General features: G+C 38.4%; 1 protein-coding gene and 1 long non-coding RNA gene across 3 annotated transcripts in view; one reads left to right on the top strand and one right to left on the bottom strand.

The window, feature by feature from the left end:
* The window catches only part of LOC124711845 (proline dehydrogenase 1, mitochondrial-like), a 282,355-nt gene that overhangs the window by 236,613 nt on the left and 24,983 nt on the right, over positions 1 to 20,759 (top strand). For both annotated transcript variants that reach the window (XM_047242072.1, XM_047242071.1), the window contains 4 exons: positions 16,662 to 16,726; positions 17,447 to 17,631; positions 18,618 to 18,792; positions 19,091 to 19,201. In XM_047242072.1, the coding sequence (XP_047098028.1) occupies positions 16,662 to 16,726; positions 17,447 to 17,631; positions 18,618 to 18,792; positions 19,091 to 19,201 (536 nt within the window). The remainder of the gene's footprint in view (positions 1 to 16,661; positions 16,727 to 17,446; positions 17,632 to 18,617; positions 18,793 to 19,090; positions 19,202 to 20,759) is intronic.
* LOC124711846 overlaps positions 12,361 to 20,759 on the bottom strand; it is an 86,736-nt gene continuing 78,337 nt past the window's right edge. The window contains exon 2 of the long non-coding RNA XR_007005533.1: positions 12,361 to 12,467. This is a non-coding gene — a long non-coding RNA (uncharacterized LOC124711846). The remainder of the gene's footprint in view (positions 12,468 to 20,759) is intronic.

The raw sequence follows: 20,759 nt of genomic DNA, 5'->3' as shown, positions 1-20,759 counted from the left end.
ATCCTGGTACCCATGGCTGTTCCCTTTAATTGCTGGTATGTCTGGCCTTCAAAAGTGAAGAAGTTGTGGGTCAGGATGAAGCTGGCTAGGTAATGAGGAAAGAGGTTTTGGGTAGGGTGGCAGGTGATCGGCGTGAAAGGAAGTGCTCCATTGCAGCGAGGCCCTGGACGTGCGGGATATTTGTGTATAAGGAAGTGGCATGCCACTTTCCTTGATGTTGACCTCCACCTGTCCAATGGCCAGCTTCACACGTCCGTCCACATCAAACCCACCAACAAGCAACAGTACCTCCATTACGACAGCTGCCACCCATTCCACATCAAACGGTCCCTTCCCTACAGCCTAGGTCTTCGTGGCAAACGAATCTGCTCCAGTCCGGAATCCCTGAAGCATTACACCAACAACCTGACAACAGCTTTCGCATCCCGCAACTACCCTCCCGACCTGGTACAGAAGCAAATAACCAGAGCAACTTCCTCATCCTCTCAAACCCAGAACCTCCCACAGAAGAACCACAAAAGTGCCCCACTTGTGACAGGATACTTTCCGGGACTGGATCAGATTTTGAATGTGGCTCTCCAGCAGGGATACGACTTCCTAAAATCCTGCCCAGAAATGAGATCCATCCTTCATGAAATCCTCCCCACTCCACCAAGAGTGTCTTTCCGCCGTCCACCTAACCTTCGTAACCTCTTAGTTCATCCCTATGAAATCCCCAAACCGCCTTCCCTACCCTCTGGCTCCTACCCTTGTAACCGCCCCCGGTGTAAAACCTGTCCCATGCACCCTCCCACCACCACCTACTCCAGTCCTGTAACCCGGAAGGTGTACACGATCAAAGGCAGAGCCACGTGTGAAAGCACCCACGTGATCTACCAACTGACCTGCCTACACTGTGACGCATTCTATGTGGGAATGACCAGCAACAAACTGTCCATTCGCATGAATGGACACAGGCAGACAGTGTTTGTTGGTAATGAGGATCACCCTGTGGCTAAACATGCCTTGGTGCACGGCCAGCACATCTTGGCACAGTGTTACACCGTCCGGGTTATCTGGATACTTCCCACCAACACCAACCTATCCGAACTCCGGAGATGGGAACTTGCCCTTCAGTATATCCTCTCTTCTCGTCATCCGCCAGGCCTCAATCTCCGCTAATTTCAAGTTGCCGCCACTCATACCTCACCTGTCTTTCAACAACTTCTTTGCCTCTACACTTCTGCCTCGACTGACATCTCTGCCCAAACTCTTTGTCTTTAAATATGTCTGCTTGTGTCTGTATGTGTGGATGGATATGTGCGTGTGTGCGAGTGTATACCTGTCCTTTTTTCCCCCTAAGGTAAGTCTTTCCGCTCCCGGGATTGGAATGACTCCTTACCCTCTCCTTTAAAACCCACTTCCTTTCGTCTTCCCCTCTCCTTCCCTCTTTCCTGATGAGGCAACAGTTTGTTGCGAAAGCTTGAATTTTGTGTGTATGTTTGTGTTTGTTTGTGTGTCTGTCGACCTGCCAGCACTTTCATTTGGTAAGTCACATCATCTTTGTTTTTAGATATATATCAGTTATTAATCAAAATTAGAGTGCAGTCAACATCAGTCACTGGTCAAATTCTTCTGGATTTTTGAATGAATCATTTTGATCTGAAATTACTAGCATTTGGTCTTCTTCTAAATCATTAGCTCTCCCATGCTGCCCCCCCCTCCCCCTACCCCACTCCTGCTCCTCCAGTTTGGTCACATTCAAATGTATAGAGGTTTTGCATTACATATGAAACAAAAATTGACTAACCTGCATTTATTCCATAATTTATCACATAATTTAAATGAAATCTTTGTACCCCTATTATTCAGCTGAGCTGTATATTTAGTTCAGCATTTTACAGTGGCGTGACCCCCATGAAGAATGGCCACAGAATTATTGATGAAAGTGCTGATATACAATACCTCATTACTGAACCTGCTGCAGGACATCAGACAGAAGATGCGCACCTGTTTCCCTACTCAGTGTACTTAGATTTTGTTTCCAATTAAGGTACGTTAATACTCTGGAGGTGTGAACTAAAACATTGCCTCTCCACTCATCTTCAGTAATGCTAATTTCTTTCCTCTACGGAGCTGCACTTTCCTCCCCAACCTTCGCTCAGTAAGTCTGATAATGAAACTGCAATAATCTCTTCTTGTATTTGGGTACTGTTGCTTGGTTCTCTGTACACATGGCTGATAGCAGAAAAATGGAAAAAGGGAAGGTGACTTTCTTGAAACCATGTTAATATGTTCACAAAAGTGACTAGCCAAGCAGAAAGAAATGTCATTCTCAAAGAATGGAAAATCCAGGATGGAATGTAAAAATATTATGAAAAGGGTAGTTGCTACTCACCATATAAGAGAGATGCTGAGTTGGAGAGAGGCTCAACAAAGACTCTCAGAAAGTGAGATTTTGGCCAACTAGGCCTTTGCTGGAAATAGACCACACACACACACACACACACACACACACACACACACTCTCTCTCTCTCTCTCTCTCTCTCTCTCTCTCTCTCTCTCTCTTCTCTCTCTCTCTCAGATATCTCACACACACGACAACACACTATGGCTACTGAAACCAGACTAGCTTCAGTAGTCAGTCTGCCAGTCTTTTTGTTGTGCCTATCTGCAACTCAGCTTCTCTGCTATATGGTGAGTAGCAACTGTCCTTCTCACAGAAGTGTTATTTTGTTAAACTTTTCTTTTCAAATATGCCACTGTCGTTTGTGTCTTGTTATTTTTACACGGAGTTGCGCTATCAGTGTGCAATGCAGATTTTTTTTAAATTCCCGCAGTTAGGCTCATTTAGCTGTTTAACAGTAACAGTGGATTGCATGTTGGTGTCACGTGATGTGAATAATTTTCATATGTCTATACTATGCTGTAGTTAGAAGAAAAGATGTTCTTTCTGAAAAGCCCACAGAAAAACAAAATGTTTGGCATATAAACTGCTTGTTGTATCAGTTAATTAGAAGCAGGATATCACTTCTGTGCTTATTTCTTGTGTGTATGTGATTCAAAAAGCTGTTCACTCTCATCATTTAGGTAATTGCACATGGCTTTAGAGCAGGACTGGTACAGACAAATGTCCAGTTCATGCTGGAGTAGAATCCTTTTTTATCCAAAATTAGTCTTCCAAATCCATATTGCTTTGTCTCCTTGACTGTTTAACTGTGTCTGTCTGTTGGAGCTGTAGGACACCTGAATCCTCTTTAATGGCAAATAAACTTTGTCACCAGGTAAGTAATACTGGAATACTGGTATCACTGGAATAGTTGCTGTGTGTGTGTGTGTGTGTGTGTGTGTGTGTGTGTGTGTGGTGCTGCCCACTCCTTAGGTATGTTTAGCTGTATTGTTTGTGTGTCTCAATGAGAAAAAAGAGCTAGCACTATTGTGTGTCAGAACTGACTTGCCGCAAAATATATTTATTTTCAAATATTTTATGGGAATGCAGCTGGGCGACATTGTCGAAAACTGCTGATGTTCGGACAGGAGCACACCGTGCTATTTTCAATGGTGTGCTCCATTTAAAATATTGGCAGTGGTTGACGTCATTACATGGCTGCATTCCCGTAAATTATTTGAGCATTGTATACGCCAGGAGAAACTAAGGCCATATATTTATTTTCTTTTGTGATATTGAGACAACAATGTGGATTGATGATAGTCACAGATGTGATTCAGTAGAACTGGGCACCACCCACATGGCCAACTGCGTGATTTGTGATACTACTCAGATTATATGTGGGACACACATGGCACTTGTAAGTTCTGTTCCATGGCAGTGCTGGCTTGTAGTGCATATTCATGTTATATGTAGTTAAAATTTACTTTGGTCAGTTCATAGACCTGAAAATGGAATGTGCCCAGATTGCAGCAAGAAGAGAGAAATTTAAAAGCCATCTTTACAGTATCTCTCTGATAAGGAAGCATTATTTTCCTTGATTTGTGGGATACAATAATTAATTATGTCAATCTCCTCTGTATCTGCACTCTGGGCACATTCTGTGGAATGTCTCTGTATAGAGTACCTCCCACTGAATTTCTGCCTAGGAGGGTTGTACTAGACTGCATATTTTGTGTGTGTGTGACACTAAAACTCTTTTACAGAAGAGACCCGATAAACCGTCGTGAGTTCATGAAGAGGATCCATCACATTATCGCTTTCACAAACGAGAAATCTCTGTCTCATGCAAACAAACTTTGCAACCCCCTCTCAGTTCCCCAACAGCACTGATGCAGTACACTTGCCATCCTGTCTTCAGACCGGGAATCTCAAAAGACGGTCTCCTTGCTCAGTAGTGTAATCCCCTTATAAAAGTGTCCCCATGATGTCTTAAGAAAGGTTTGGTATGTGGAAAGAACTTAACTGTGATATGTATGTATAAAATTTTTAATGAGCTTGTAATCTTCTAATACGGATAAATATGATAATCTCATAGGTGAGCACCTACCTTCGTAATTGTATTTTCTTTCTTCATTGTGCTATGAGTATAATTTTTTCCCCTTTTTAAATTTTAGATATTATGCCATAGTATGTCAGTTACAGTACTTGAGAACAGAATAGTTCATTGTTTACTTAACTGCACTGTGTTTATTCATGTGTTTTTCATCTATGGTAGCAGTCAAAAAATAAATATTATTTCACCTTTTTATCAGTACTCCAATTTCTTTAACAAACATTTCAGTGTACACATGCAGAATTATGTGATTCAGGAATTGTTTGTAGTAAATTTGCTGTCTCACACGTTAAGTGGTACAGCAGCTTTGGAATTAGTTGCAAGCATACCTTCTGGAAGGGGACTCCTTCTTCTCTTGTGATTTAGTGAGACAAAAATAATAGAGATTATCGTATTTATCTGTGTGTTTCTTAACAACTGAGAAGGTTGTACTTTGTTGAAAGTCCCATCCTTTCCCCATCCTGTCCACAGAGTCCGATCGGATCACTAAATTGCAGAAATCCCTCCGATCCAGCAGCCCTTTCCCACTGTGTGATGCTGATGAAGACAGTGTTGGTAAGGCATTGGATAAAGAGTTGCTGAACAGTTCACCATATACAGGTGCCACAGCATAGCTTCTGCACTGTAGTATTGTGGATCAGCATCTTCATTTCTTTTGTTGCTAATGAAAGATTACGTTCTCAGCACATTAACTTTTAACATTTGGCATAAGAATGGCTTAAACTGAATCATTTGAATTATAAATCTCCTGATTCTAGGTCTGTGTCCATAAAATTTTACTTATTGTTTCAAAATGTAAAAAATTAAAACACTACTTACTGTTTTCATTATGCCTACAATACAATTCCATATGGAGAGACTCCAGACTGGTCATTCTGACTGCGGGTCATGAAGTATGGTCCACTTACACATCAAATTAAATGGGTTTCTCCTTTTTTTGGCGTGAAAGTATCTCCATTTGATATGTATGAAATACTGGAGATACATACAAAAAAAGTAAAGTTAATCTGCAGACTCAAGAAAATTTCTGTCTCCTCATTTCTCTTTCAACCAGTCTGAGATCAGGTCCAGCAATTAAACCAAAGAGTTTAATTGTTGTATCTTGGATTAAATCGCTTTGTGTCAGAATGTAAGGTCTAAAGTTGCCAATACACACACAGATCTTGCCACAAATGAAATGCGACTGTTTGTGAATATTGTACATTGCGAATATTGTAAGATGAACATTTCTGCAAATTTTCATTTGTAAAGTAAAAATAAAATGCGATTGTGATGTAGTAAATTTTTTGGAGCTGATCTGACTTGTTGTATGAAAATGTTCTCTACTTATTCTATAGTTCAATTGTATCAGGGAAACTAATAAATTATGAGACACTGTTGCTGGCTAATACTTAATTTGAGGGTGAAATGTGTAATACTGCCAATACACACAAACATACAGGCTGTCCCAAGGAATCACTGACAATGCTTAGTATGTTATGTGGGAATGAAAACTGGTCAGTTTTCAAGGAGGAACTCGTATCTGGAAATGCACAGCTTGGGCAGTGGAGAGCATCAGTCTGAGAACAGACAGTTGTTATGGTTTGTTCTGATTCGGTTTGGTATTTGAATACGGAAGATATTCAACCTTCTAGCCATCTGAGTACAGGGGATGGAAGACCTGAGCATAACAACATTCCTGTACATGTGCTACACATTCCTTCACACAGCCTTTGTGCCCATCCTACTGCAGACTTTGCGACATTGTTGACGGCAGTGCGACATGTACCTGTACACAGCTGGGGAAATGACTGACATAGTGCTTGCACATGGCAAAGCAGATTGCAATGGGAGAGCTGCTGCAAGATAGTCCACGGAATATTTTGCAAACAGATGAACCCACATCATTCCACATTGTCGCCATCGAGAGACTTCGGAGAAGCCAGAAAGTTGCATGTAGGTATTTTCTGCCCGAGTTGTGTCCATTGTACAGTAAAGTAGTAGCACTTTGTGCTTGGTACTTGCTAATACTATCCCCAGCATACTGTTTGTCCTCTGGTAGATGCCAAAATCTGATGCAGTTCATCCACACACGGCTGGAACACTACAGCTGGAGGAGGATGTGCTGACTCTAGACAGGTGGCACAGGTGCTGCATGTGGGGAAAAGTGCTTTGCGGCATGTCTATGAGCAGTGCTCCATCTGTAGAAAGTACACTCATTACGAGAGGAGGATTACTCATGATGGGTACAGTTTGTGCAGTAGTATTCACAACAGTGCATACTCCATCCACAATTCCCGAGATCAGTGCTATTTGCAGATGAATGCACATTTACTGGAGATGGAAAGTTAAACTTGCACAATATGCACGTTTGGGCAAGCAAAAATTCGCATGTGCAAGTGATTTAAAACCATCAACACAGGTTCGGTATTACTATCTGGGCTGGGATAATTGGTGCCCGTATCATTAGGCCATGTCTACTGCCAAACAGACTAACAGGACCCATCTACCTCTCATGTATTAGAGATATTTTGTTTACCATATTGGGTGTAGTGTTACTAAATGTTCGGGTGGACATGGGGCTGCAACTTGATGGAGCCCCAGTACACTTTGAAATTGAGGTGCAGATCAGCTCAATGTAGCATATTCCCACTAATGGATTGGTGGAAGTGGACCAGCTCCACGACCAGCACAGTCACCAGATCTGACACCTCTCAACTATCTTCTGTGGGTTAGAATGTGGAGTATGGCGTACGGCACACCTGCGATGTCATCAGAGGACCATATGGCTCGAGTCCATGGAGCGATGGAATGCTTCAGACAGCTGCACATGTTGGCTCTCGAGTGAGACTCAGTACTGCTGATGTACGCTCTGCATTGACATAAAAAGTATGTAGTTTGAAGCCCATTTGTTCTGTAGACAGCATAATATGCTACTTGGGTTGGGCTTACAGATGTAAAGTGAAACGCATGCTCATGTCAGAGTTTTTGATGCCCCCAGTGTCTAAAACCAATCAATGTGCCTTTCTGCACAACATACAGCATTATCAGTGATTTTTTGGGACACCATGTAGAAGTGAAAGTGATGCACTTCCTAGCTTTGTTTCTTCAGGGAAGAAAGAGAATAGGCCAGGCAAGGTTAAAAAAGGAAGGAAGGCTGAATCAAGGTGCAAGGACAAGAGCGGGTTCCTTCCATCCTAGCATCTCGAATTGGCTGCCCTCCCTTTTTAACCTCACATAACCTGCCCCTCTCTTGTCCCTGAAGGAAGACATCTAGGAAGTGTAGCACTTTTATATATGTGTTTTGGCAGTACAGTGTGCCCAGTCATGCTATTATTTCCAAAAATCATAACTTAAAAACTACTAGAGATAGAGCATTGTGGTTTGTTATAAAACATATAGCTGTTCTCAGAGGTTTTTTTCTGTTGCGATAGAATTTGTGTTTGATCCACTTGTCAGTTGCAGAACACGGAGGCATCATAAGAGTCCTGCCAGTGTGCAGGTGAGCATTGCTGCATTGACAGTTCTGATTGCTTCGTGATTTGTGTTCATTGGGTAGCAATTTTCATTTTCTGGTATTGTGTCCAAGCATTCATTGGCACAACTACCGGAGATCTTTGCAAAAGCAGTCGACAACCCTTCTAACACCTAGGCCACGTGTACAGCCCACTTGGTCCCTGCAAACCTCAGTGTCACGATCTCGCCCTGTCGCAATAACGGGCGGAAACTGGATGGCATACCGGCACTAGCTGGGGCCACCACTTCCTAGGGACCTATTCGCACCCACCACACGCGTGACCAGAAAATAGTGCAGGTATTCCACTGCAGGCCACTATATTGGTCGACACCAGAGCTGCATGAGTCAGTTCTTCTGGCTCTGAGAGCCTCTTGTAGCCTCCGGGTGGGTGCTGCTCCCCCCGTCATCTTAGGACTCTGTCAAAGTCCACTGTAGGACCGGTGCTGTCGTATTTGACATTCGTCATCATTTCCCTTGCTGCAGTTGGACTATATCGGGGATGGACTTCTCTGTTCCTACACTGGTGTTATTGAGGACAGCTTCATCGGACTGAGACTATTTCCCTTATAAGTGAAGATTCTAATTGTGTTACTTTGTCAGACTGTGGAATCATAATAGTAGAGTCTTTATAACTGTGAGTCATTGTAATGGTGATAACAGCAGATGTGTCTCTTCTTGGTTAGTTAATTATTGATTATTTGATCACTGTTTTCCCTGTGTCAGTGTGAGCAACACACCAGAAACCCCACAAGAGGACGTCTAATGATGTGAAATCAGGACAGCATGAGAGCCGTGTGATGGGACTGTCGAAACGCAACCACCTCCTGGGAAATGTCATTTGGCACACCCCACGTGTTCAATCTCCGATTTGGGGGTGCAGCATCGTGCTGGAAGGTAATAGACGGCTGCAGCACTCCAATTTGTGGCAACAGTAACTGTTTGAGTATTGCCCAATAAACATTTCTCATTACAGTGTTCTCTGTGAAGAAAAATGGACCTATTGTGCATTACGCCGCACCTAACACTAAGCTTTGGGCTATCACGAATCTGTTCACTTCCACTTGTAGGTGTTTGGAGCCCTAAGTCGTGATGTTGTGGTGATTCATTTGTCGAGAAATGTGAAAGATTGTTTCATCTGAAAATAGGCAGTCACTGTCAACTTCTGTGGAGGCCGACACAGAACACATGAATGCATACCGGAGAGGACAATTGTGTGGCTGCAATGCTTGGACCATTTGCACTTTGTATACAAAAAGTGATAACCACCTACGTAACATCTTATGGAGAGTTCATCTCACTTCTTGCAGTTTGTGAGATGCGCGATGAATAGACTTCTGGGTACTGCTTAGAAATGGAGCTTGCTATCCGATAACAAGCACTCGAGGAATTTGGGCAGTTGGGGGAAGGGGAGGGGGGGGGGGGGTGTCCACTTTGAGGAAAGTCTTTGACACTGCCTACCTATCTAAAGTTTTTGAACTGCCACATTAGGCTTGTTTTTGTCAGTGGTGCCCTCATTCTAGCATCAGTACTTCCACAGTACTATTGTCACAGCTCTGCATTCTGCGTGGCAGATTAAAACGTTTCAGTTACTTAGCATGCTGTTATTACAGAGATGTTGAGGTGTGTGACTCGCTCTTGATATAGTTCCTCAACCTTAAGATAGCATCTGGGTTCAATCTATCCTTTGACAGGCACTTTGCAATATGTTCACCAATAAATAATGTAGTTGAAACATAGGAAACACTTTAAAGATTTTTATTGCATCACTTCACATATAAAACTGATATGGGCCTTACGCTTACATCTGCTGAGCCTCTCACAGGCCTCAGTTGCATAATCACTTTACATATTGTTTAAATTGATCATAATTGAACTCGAAATCAAAATTTTTATGCTTTCATAAAACTGGTTATGGATTTTAACTTTGGAAATCATGACTACATTGTCCATATAATTAGTATACTGAAATATTTCGGTTTTCATAATGAAATTTCACAAATTATACATCAGTAACAATATTTTAATTATTTCTGTAAATTTCTTTACAGTTGCAGTATAACTTGGTTCTAACATGAATCTGGTATCTTGACAATGGGCTTTATCGTTACTACTTTTACTCTTTCGTATATTAATAGTTATGTAAAGGATAGAATGCTACTCATAGCTAACATATTGAATTGCAGACAGGCATAACAAAAAAGCTTTAAGACACTGAGCACACTGAGCTTTTGGCTGAAGCCTCCTTCAGAAAAGGAAGGAAAATGTTAAAATGTTCACTCTCTCGCTCGTGCGCTCCCACACTCACAATAATCACAGTCACCAGTGACAATCTCTCTCTCTCTCTCTCTCTCTCTCTCTCTCTCTCTCTCTCTCTCTCTCTCTCTCTGTACTTTCCATTGTTCATTTATTCTTTTGTATGTTAATTCTACATTAATCCTACAAAGGATAATATCAGCATGTGTTTACATTTGGTTTAACATATTGTTTAGCTTGTAGTACAGTCTTCCTGTAAATTGATCACAGTTGAATACTACTGGTTTAATTTTATAGTAAGTCAACTAGTTTTCATAGATACAGTAAGCTAGCAGTGTTACACTTTAAACTTCTGCATGTATATAGCTTCACATAAACATTGCACAATTATATCGCAATCTCCGATGTATGTGGAATCATACCCTGCATTTTTTACTGTCCTATTCCACTAAATTATAAGATGACACATTGTGCTTTCTGCTGGCCTGTCACCATTTTGATGCACTCACAGTAAAATCTGCAATGACGGACAAAGTAACAAACTTTGATAGCTAGTAAACATTCTAGAACAAACCACAATTCTGTCTCTAAGAATTCTTATGAGTTTTTGAAATGATAGGATTTTATGGACACCACCTGAAGGTAAGCTGTGTCAGCTATTCTGTGTCTCAATTTCTTTTTGATAGCCAACTGAAGATTTTTTTCTTTCGTCTGTTCATTTAATCAAGGATGCTGATCTATGCTTTTGGTGCGAGGAGAGAGTACATTGTTTTGCCTCTAGATACTGTGGTACAGGCATATTGCTTTTTATGTAACTTTGTACTTGTGTCATTGTTGGGAATGAATGCATCATTGCTGAATGCTAAAAAATAACTCATTGCTCTCAAGAAATTTTTAAAGTGGGTGTTCTTAATGTAGTAAGCAGTTTACACAGATATATCTCTACCACCTAGACAGTTGTCAATGTAGCATGGCTGTGCAAGAGTATGGTCTTAGTTTAATTTTTTTCTTTAAAAACTTGATCCTTAAATCACCTAATTGTTATGCATTTAGCTGCACTTTCGTTGATGTCTACTATCAGTATGGCATTAAGTGTAAAGACAATGGCCACATTACTGTACAGTAGTTGGAGTATTGTTGAGCACATTCAGTAGTGGAGAAAAAATGCATAGCAAAGTGTATATAAAGTAAAAGTAATCAATTTCAGCCCTAAATAGGGCAGTATGATACTGTATGGCTGGACTGTTTTAATTCTTTATCCATTACTGCTCCACTGTTTCTCATCTGTTTCCTTGATCTGCTGGAGAGAAACAATACCAATAAGGATATAGTTTCTCTGGAGCCAACCTCCTTCCATGTTAATGCCTAAATTTGAACTGTTGTATACCTGGAAGCTGGGCTGCATCAAAGCAACAAAGTAAATAAATTGTGTGAGCTAAAAAGAAATAGGGGAAAATTGTTTTGTAATCTTTAAAAAAAATGCACACCTGTTTGTGAAACTACTGAACAAAATTATTTCAGTGAAAAAAATAAAGGGAAGCAATGATTGCAAACTAATTATTGAAGAAATAGTAGACCAGCTTCCAGATGTTTTCTGGAGAAACATATTATCATTTTAGTGGCACTGATGATTTACATTTATCTCAGCAATGCTACACCATTATTAATTATCTGTTTAGTTCAAGATCACTATAAGTGGAATTTATTTTCACCTTCAGTTTTCTTGAGCTGACTTTCAAACATTTTGATTGCAAGAAATTAAATAATTATTCTGTCAGACTTGGTGACAAATTTACTAAGGATTTGCTTTTGAAGATATTGCGAGTGTATGAAATAGGTAAAAATATTATCTTACAAAACAGTTGTCAGTTTCTTAAAGTACTCAATCTTTCAATAATACATTGTTTTCCAGTTTTGTGATTTTTTTTTTTTTTTTTTTTTTTTTTTTTTTTGCTGCCTACTTTTCATGAGCATGACTAATATTTCTATAGATAATGCACAAAATTTTGCTGTTTACATATTTACAGTAATCGTCCTTAATTTTGTATGTATTTTGTTAAAAATCCTGAGGCACTCTGCCATATTTTCAAAATCATGAAACACTGATAATACATGCTGAAGTTTCCAAAGTTCAGTACTTTTTCCTTTTAGTTGTTTCTGACAAGGTGTATCTGTAGCTGAAGTTTCCAAAGATCAATACTTTTTCCTGTTAGTTGTTTCTGATGAGGTGTATCTGTAAAACAAGGATGAATACATTTAGCAATGGCAGATATGACAAATTTAAATGGAATCTTTGCCTAAATAACAGAGATGCAGGATATATTATCTAAAACATTAACATTTTTTCTAACAAAAGATGATGATAATCAAACTTCTTCTGTGAGTCATGAGCAAAACTTCATGAGCTAAAGCAATTCAGAAAAGCCACAATGAGGTCACTATAGTTACAGGCAGATTGAATGATGATAAAATTTCACTATTAAATGTTCCAATCTTGAGTAGGAGATCCACTAGTCAATTTATTTGTGATATTGTGGATCTATAATCAGTCTTCCAAAATGTTTTTTGGACAAATGTGTGTGTTAAACTTCGGATGTTACACTCCACATGTTCAATTTAACTGCAAAATGAGTGTACAGGTATTAATTGAGTTTTCATGTGTGTTTCAGGTACTGTTTGTTTATCCTTGATGTGGTTCAGAGTATTGATAACTGTTGTTTAGCCTTTCACTGAAAGTAGAACAAGTCTATTTTAAGTGGATACAAACAAGCAGAACTGTTACATTATACTTGTTCACTTTTCTGGGTTCACACCTACTATTATAAATGTATAATAGCTTAGTAAGGGCATGTTTTAAAAGAATCATCAGTGGTCATTTTATCACTTACTTTAACACCATTTAGTGGGGTCTCACAAAGCTCAAATTTCAAACATTTGGTCCTCATGCACTTGAATGCAGTGCTATATATTTAGTTACAATGAGATAATGTGCTTTGCATGGCTCAAAACTAATGCCAGTATCTGGGTAGAATATGTCATAGTGTCATTAAATTATTCGATTTTGTTCATCTTACTTTGTATTCATAGTAAATGATGTGATTTGGAACATTTCTTTTGTACAGGTGTAAAAACATTCCACAAAGAGTTGTTTATGGAAACATTTAGGCCATTTACAAATATGCTTGATTTATTACTTTAAGACTGTCAAAGACAGTTCTGGCAAAATTTAAAGCATTTAGTAATAAAGGAGACAACTCACTAAACAGTGAAGGCATTGAGTCTATAAAATGAATTCTATATAAAATGAATTCTATAGGAAAAACAATTCGACCACTGGTGACACTGCAATAAAGTTAAATGGGTTTTTAACTTCACTTAATAGCACTCGTCTCCATGATTTTTTTTTTTTTTTTTTTTTTTTATTTTTTATTTTTTTTTTTTTTTTTAGTAGAGTATCATACTTCCAAACAAACATTCTGTTTCAAACCAGAGCAGATTTACCTTCCCTGCTGTTCTAAACTAGTACTGACAAAATAAAATTCCTCTTAATCTGGTTGAAGCATCTATCACAGGGCGGTGTTACCCACAGTTTGATATTTAAAAACTTTCTGACACAGGACTGTCATGTTCTAAGTAACTGAGACTTTTGTGCTGCTGCTTATCGTGGATTGACGTGTCTCACTGAATTATGAATAATCCTTTACAGTTACACACCATGCAAGTTGGTTCTTTATGTCATAGCAGCACCCCATTGCTGTGAATAGATTCTTAAATGTGAGCATGAAATTTCTTCATTTAAGTTTTTATCTCGGTGTAAAATATTTTGTCATATTGCATGTCTCCTGGCTGTAAACAGTTGCATTAGGCAGTTTATCATGTATTATTTATTACGTAGTGAAAATCAAAAGTAATGATTTTAATTGAAAGATTGACATACTTTGTAGGTTACTGATAACGAGTGTAATGTTAGTTGCTAGTCTGTCGACTTAAAAATTTTAAATATTTTCTCTTCTCAAGAGAAACATTCTTGTACATTATCCTGAATTCAGATATAGTTTTTTAATGAAATTATCTGCAGTTTCTAGCAAGACAGCAAACTGTTTTGAGCTAAAGAATGTAAATTGTGATATTTAAAAAGAAAAGAGCATCCTCTTGAAATGCTGATATGAGAACGTTTTCTGCAAGAATGTGAATATTGCTCAAGAATTAATTGCTGGTCACACATTTGTTACTTTATATGATAATTGTCACTAGTTGAGGTACCTTTTTTCAGATTTTTGATGATGGAAATTTTAGCTGTTTTCCCATGCTTGCAGAAAATAACAAATTAAGGAGTGTCTGCCCTCTTGCAAGAACACAATTTTTCATTTGGTATAGTCCACAAAAATATTTCACTGTGGTTGTGGCACCTTCAGTGGGTTTTTCTTTTCATTCTTTCTTTTTTTACATTATGTGTGCCTTGTGGCTTTCAACAACTTAAGATGAAATCCACTGGAGGTGTCACAACTGGGGTGAAGTGTGTTTGGGGTTAAACAAAACGAAAGTGTTCTCATAAAAAGGTGAACCTTCTTTCTTACTTCACTGCAGATTTATGGTTATATGAACTGAAATGTTTAACTGTATAGGTAGCTACTCAATATTACATTTTCAGAAAACAGCATTTTTCTTGGTTAACTGTAAAAGTGGAAATTTGTGACCATCATAATTACTTTTTAGTATCTTAATTGTTACACTAAAAGTGCAAGGTGATACAGTTATTAGGTTCATAAAAGAAAGACACTATTCACTATTTACAGAATGTTCATGACACTTAATTCACAGAAATTTACTGAATCTCTTTCTAGTCATTACTGCCATACAGCCATACTGAGATTTTTCTCAGTCATCATTTGAGAGTGAAAGTAACTTGCCTGTTTAATCACCTTATTGTATAGACACTGTCTACTTACTCACAAGAAGGAGACCTGTTGTAACTTAGTTATGTTTTAGAATTCAACTGCTTCAACTGAAGCCTATGAATACTCTAGAAGCATTTTTGTGTTGATATAAAAAACACTCTTATTGATCCCTGAATTAGCTTTTTGTGTTCATTATGGTTGGGTGGCTTCTTCAAACATTTTCAGATATTATTCACATCAAAATAAACATTTTTAATGAAATTTCTTGCAGAAGCAAGAAAGAGAATTGTAAAAAATATTCACGTTCATGATATTTAGTCACTACAAGGCAGTTCTTTTGGTACCTTTAAGCTTCATCTATGTGCTTAAACCCTTTTGAATATATCAGAATTCGCCAAAATTAATGACTGTTTGAATGCTATATAGTGGAGGTTCTATGTTTGTCTAGAGTGCAATAAGCCATTTGTTCCTGCCATTTTGGAAATACCACTAGAAGAGACATTTATACTCTTCAAGAAACTAAGCACAAACATTGCTCTTAACTGTAAATTGTTGTACACACATTTTTAAAAGTGACCCATTGTAACTGTTAAGAAAGCATATACTAAGCAGTAGCTGAATGTTCAGTATAAGCTTTAAAATTATAAGAGTGTCAGAATGTTTGTGCTTAATAAGGAATAGTAATTCAAAACTTTGGTTTTAAGGATTATGCCTATTGGTGGAGTCATGCTGAGTGAATGTTAGAGTTGAGATGTTACATTTGTACTCGGAGTGCTAAAATTTTGGGTTACTGATCATGTACAAATTTGGTAGTTTTGTGCCTCCTGCTGATAGTTTGCCATATCTCATTCCAACACAGGAATTATGCTGCTAGGAAAAGGTATTTGGTTAAACAACTCTGATGATACAGTTGGAAGTATTTTGCTGCATATATCATATTCATAATTTTTTTGCTGTCAAATAATATCACACTCATTCTGTTCCTCGGCTGTGAGTAGTTTGTTTAAACTGACTCACTTTTCACTTTATGCATTAGGAAGTAGTCTCTCTCTCTCTCTCTCTCTCTCTCTCTCTCTCTCTCTCTCTGTGGAACACTAGTGCTTCTGAGGTTCACATTTTGTACTCTGAAATGTAAGAGCTTTCTAATTCCTTTAGGGAAAACTTTAGAGTCTTTAAAAAAATAAATCATTCTTGTAGTGGTTGCTCATAATTTTCCAAAGCCTTGGTCTGTGAATTACGGAGTCTGCCTAAATTTTTATATATCTTATGTTACAAGATGTTTTCAAAATGCCCTTGAAATATATTCATCAGTAAGAAGACCTACTAAAATAATAACTGTGAAAATAACAACAAAAGAAACCTTTCTCTTATTTAGTAATGATAACTACTATCAGAGTAAAACTACACTGTAACACTGAAATTCGTTTAAAAGAATAGTGGTGCATATTCCTATTTCAAAATCTGTGCCAAGGAAACAAAACTCCATGCTCTCCAGTCTGTCTTTTTTGAACATACATATTGTTTTGCAGGTGCAACATATGGGACAGGGTTTTGTGCTATCAAACTTACAGCACTTGGAAGACCACAGCTCTTGGTAAGTAATTCTTCAGGAAACAGCCTCTTGTCAGACTATAATGTTTTAATCCATGATAAAATTAGAAATTTTCCTACAAAAGTCTCTTGCATTAGCTTAGAAAACTTTTTCAAAATCTGTAAAAAATATTTGTAAAATCAATTGTGAATATGAACGCTGTTTGCTATTTGCTGAAATGAGAACGATAGCTGTTGCAGGTAACAGATTTAGGATGAGGTTTGAACTTCAAATAAATGAGCTGTCTGAAACGGTAAAAATATAGGAATAATAAGTTTGTGTCAAGATGAAGTTCCACTTACTCCTAAGTTTCTCATCTTCTTAGAGCATATCTTACTGTTCTTTCCTGCTACACACTTGTATATCTGTGATATTTTATAATTTCTTCTCAATCTCTCAGGTGCTAACAGCCAGCTTGAAATGTCTCCAATATGCTTCTTAAGTTGCTTTTACAGTTAAATCTCATTCATTCTTGACAACAGAAAGTCTGAACTTTTGTTGTCATATGCAATTTGAACTGCAATGTTTTCACTGTTCTAGGTTTGCTTATCACACAGCAGTCTTAGATGCAACAAACACCAATGCTATTAGCAGAGATTAAATTATTGTTTTTCACAGGGCCTATTTATTATCTATGCCTTCCTGTAGTAATACATTGAGAATCCATAATAGTTGAATGATCTTCTCATCTTCTAATGATGTTGCTCTTAAATTTTTGAACAGTTGCAGTTGTCGGAAGTGATAATGCGAACACGACAATATTTGACGGACGTTGTCGGTGGTACGGGCAGTGTTATCTCCCACCATGTCGGACCCGAAGTTCTCGAGAAGAAGTTCGAGCAGGCTTGTCTGCTGAGTGAAGCACCAGTCAAAAAGTTCCTCGACAAGATCACGTATGACCAGGAGGGGTGAGTTGCAGCTAATTCCAAATGTGATTGGCTTACAATTATGCTGCTTTATTGAATTTAATTTTTGTCAAATTGTGTGGACCAGGAATATAAATGTAAGTTTACATGAATGTGAATTACTTTATTTAAAACACGAAGTATTGTTTTTCTGGATGATAACAACTGTTACTAGCTTTGTTTGAATTTTTTAAAGCAAATATTTCATCTTATTATTTTAGGTATTTTAACTGATCTAGAAAAGAAGCAGTTGAGTTGCATGTTTTGTACAGGTGCACCACATCTTTAGCAATGTTCTTAACAGGTTATTTCATTATGTGTTTATTGCTTTCTCGATGTGTACGTCCATTGTTTGGCCAATGGACGTACTTTATTTTCCATAAGACACATTTTATTTACAGATCTGTCCACCTAATATGACTTCTAAAAATGATAAATATATGTAACATAAAAAAAAGTGCTAACATCTGTAGCTGATTTAGAAATACATAAGAAATGGTTCACAGACACCACACAAAGCTCAGATAGCAGCATCCATCATCAAGAAGCAGCAGTATGCCATTCTTGTTTCTTGATGCTGATCTCAACAGGCTATTCATTTAGTTCTTTTTTTGTAATGATAAATTCAGCAAAGGAATTTCTTTCTGTATTTTCTGAGAGTCCACATGGCTATATTGCCAGTCAGTCTCCTGTTCAGTTACATAACACTCACTATGATATATCAATTCCTGTGTTTTCTCTCATCCATTCATTTATTTCTATTGGTGTTCCTCCTTAATATTGACAATATATTTCTTTACATGTCAGTAAAGTTACCAAAACAGTTAGAAGATATTGTTAGTTAAACAAAGAACATGATAGTAGTGTGTTGCAAAAGACTAACTCTAATTATTTTTATCAGTAACAGAAAAAATTCACAACTTAGGATAGTGACCACAAATATTTATAGCAATGAATGATGACCATTGGATGGTATCTTTGTTTCTCAGGATGATCCATCTGTTTCCTTGGAGTGGCATCATAGACGAAAATCAGCAGCTGAGTGAGACCTTCAGAGTGCCAGATCTCAAAACAGGGCGAATGGTTCGGCTCATCACACAGCTTACCTCAAAAGAAGAAGAAATGTTTAGAAACATGATTCGTCGTGTAAACACTCTTGCAAAGGTTTGTATGTTTGAAATGTTATATATCAAATTAGCATGTTATTGGCTGGAAAAATTACCATGATTGCCTTTTACATGAAAACAGAGATTCTTCACGTGTGTGTGTGTGTGTGTGTGAGAGAGAGAGAGAGAGAGAGACTATGAAAACTAAAATATGAATTTTGCACAGTGAATACTGAACTGTGGGACATAAACCTTCAAAGTGCTGAAAAAAATGGTGGTGGTGGTGGTGGTGGTGGTGGTGGTGGTGGTGATAATGAGGCATAATACCCAATCTTAATTAGTGTTTTTAATTTCAGATGGCACAAGATCTGGATGTACGTATAATGATTGATGCTGAGCAGACTTACTTTCAACCTGCAATTTCTCGTATCACTGTAGAATTCATGCGAAAATATAACAAGAAAAAGGTAAGCTTCTATAATTTTATTTGAAGATAACTATTAAAAATACATTGTGACTTCATCACTCAAAGCTGTTCTTGCGGTTTTTAGTTTCTAATTGTAAATGAATGAATGAGGTCCCACACTCCCAGGAGCGTAGGGGACGATGCGGGAGACCCGCACCGCCGACTAGGCAAGGTCCTAGTGGAGGTGGTTTGCTATTGCCTTCCTCTGACCATAATGGAAATGAGTTTCGTTGTTGTTGATGATGATGATGATGATGATGATGATGATGATGATGATGATGATGATGATGATTAAGATGACACAACACCCAGTCATTTTGAGGCAGGGAGAATTCCTGACCCCACCGAGAATCAAACCCAGGTCCCCGTGCGCTGGAAGTGAGAACGCCACCGCAGGACCGTTCATTCATTCATTCAATGAATCAATCAATTGTAAATGCTCTTGGGAAGTTTAATATTGTAATAGTAATCACTGAAGGAGTAGTTATGAAGTGTGAATAGTGTCTGAAGTCTTCACTTGGAAAGAAGATAAATGTGGGAGGACAGTTGCTATAAAAGTGTTTCCAATTTTAGTAGGCTACTGAAAGTTGGGTAGATTTCCACCAAGTGCCACTCTGTGGCTTGCAGAGTATGTCTGTAGGTGCAGATGTATGTCTATAAATATTTTATTTCCTCTCCCCTCCCCATAAAATGCCACAGGATGCCACAACAAACATTGTGTTATCATTTGATCATCCATTCAAGTGAAGATTGTATTGTGAAGGAGAACTTCTGAAGGAGAACTTCTGAAGGAGAACTTCTGAAGGAGAACTTCTGAAGGAGAACTTCTGAAGGAGAACTTCTGAAGGAGAACTTCTGAAGGAGAACTTCTGAAGGAGAACTTCTGAAGGAGAACTTCTGAAGGAGAACTTCTGAAGGAGAACTTCTGAAGGAGAACTTCTGAAGGAGAACTTCTGAAGGAGAACTTCTGAAGGAGAACTTCTGAAGGAGAACTTCTGAAGGAGAACTTCTGAAGGAGAACTTCTGAAGGAGAACTTCTGAAGGAGAACTTCTGAAGGAGAACTTCTGAAGGAGAACTTCTGAAGGAGAACTTCTGAAGGAGAACTTCTGAAGGAGAACTTCTGAAGGAGAACTTCTGAAGGAGAACTTCTGAAGGAGAACTTCTGAAGGAGAACTTCTGAAGGAGAACTTCTGAAGGAGAACTTCTGAAGGAGAACTTCTGAAGGAGAACTTCTGAAGGAGAACTTCTGAAGGAGAACTTCTGAAGGAGAACTTCTGAAGGAGAACTTCTGAAGGAGAACTTCTGAAGGAGAACTTCTGAAGGAGAACTTCTGAAGGAGAACTTCTGAAGGAGAACTTCTGAAGGAGAACTTCTGAAGGAGAACTTCTGAAGGAGAACTTCTGAAGGAGAACTTCTGAAGGAGAACTTCTGAAGGAGAACTTCTGAAGGAGAACTTCTGAAGGAGAACTTCTGAAGGAGAACTTCTGAAGGAGAACTTCTGAAGGAGAACTTCTGAAGGAGAACTTCTGAAGGAGAACTTCTGAAGGAGAACTTCTGA

The sequence above is a fragment of the Schistocerca piceifrons genome, chromosome 8 (assembly GCF_021461385.2).
Source record: "Schistocerca piceifrons isolate TAMUIC-IGC-003096 chromosome 8, iqSchPice1.1, whole genome shotgun sequence".
NCBI classification, from domain to species: Eukaryota; Metazoa; Arthropoda; class Insecta; order Orthoptera; family Acrididae; genus Schistocerca; species Schistocerca piceifrons.
This window is presented reverse-complemented; position numbering and strand designations above follow the sequence as displayed.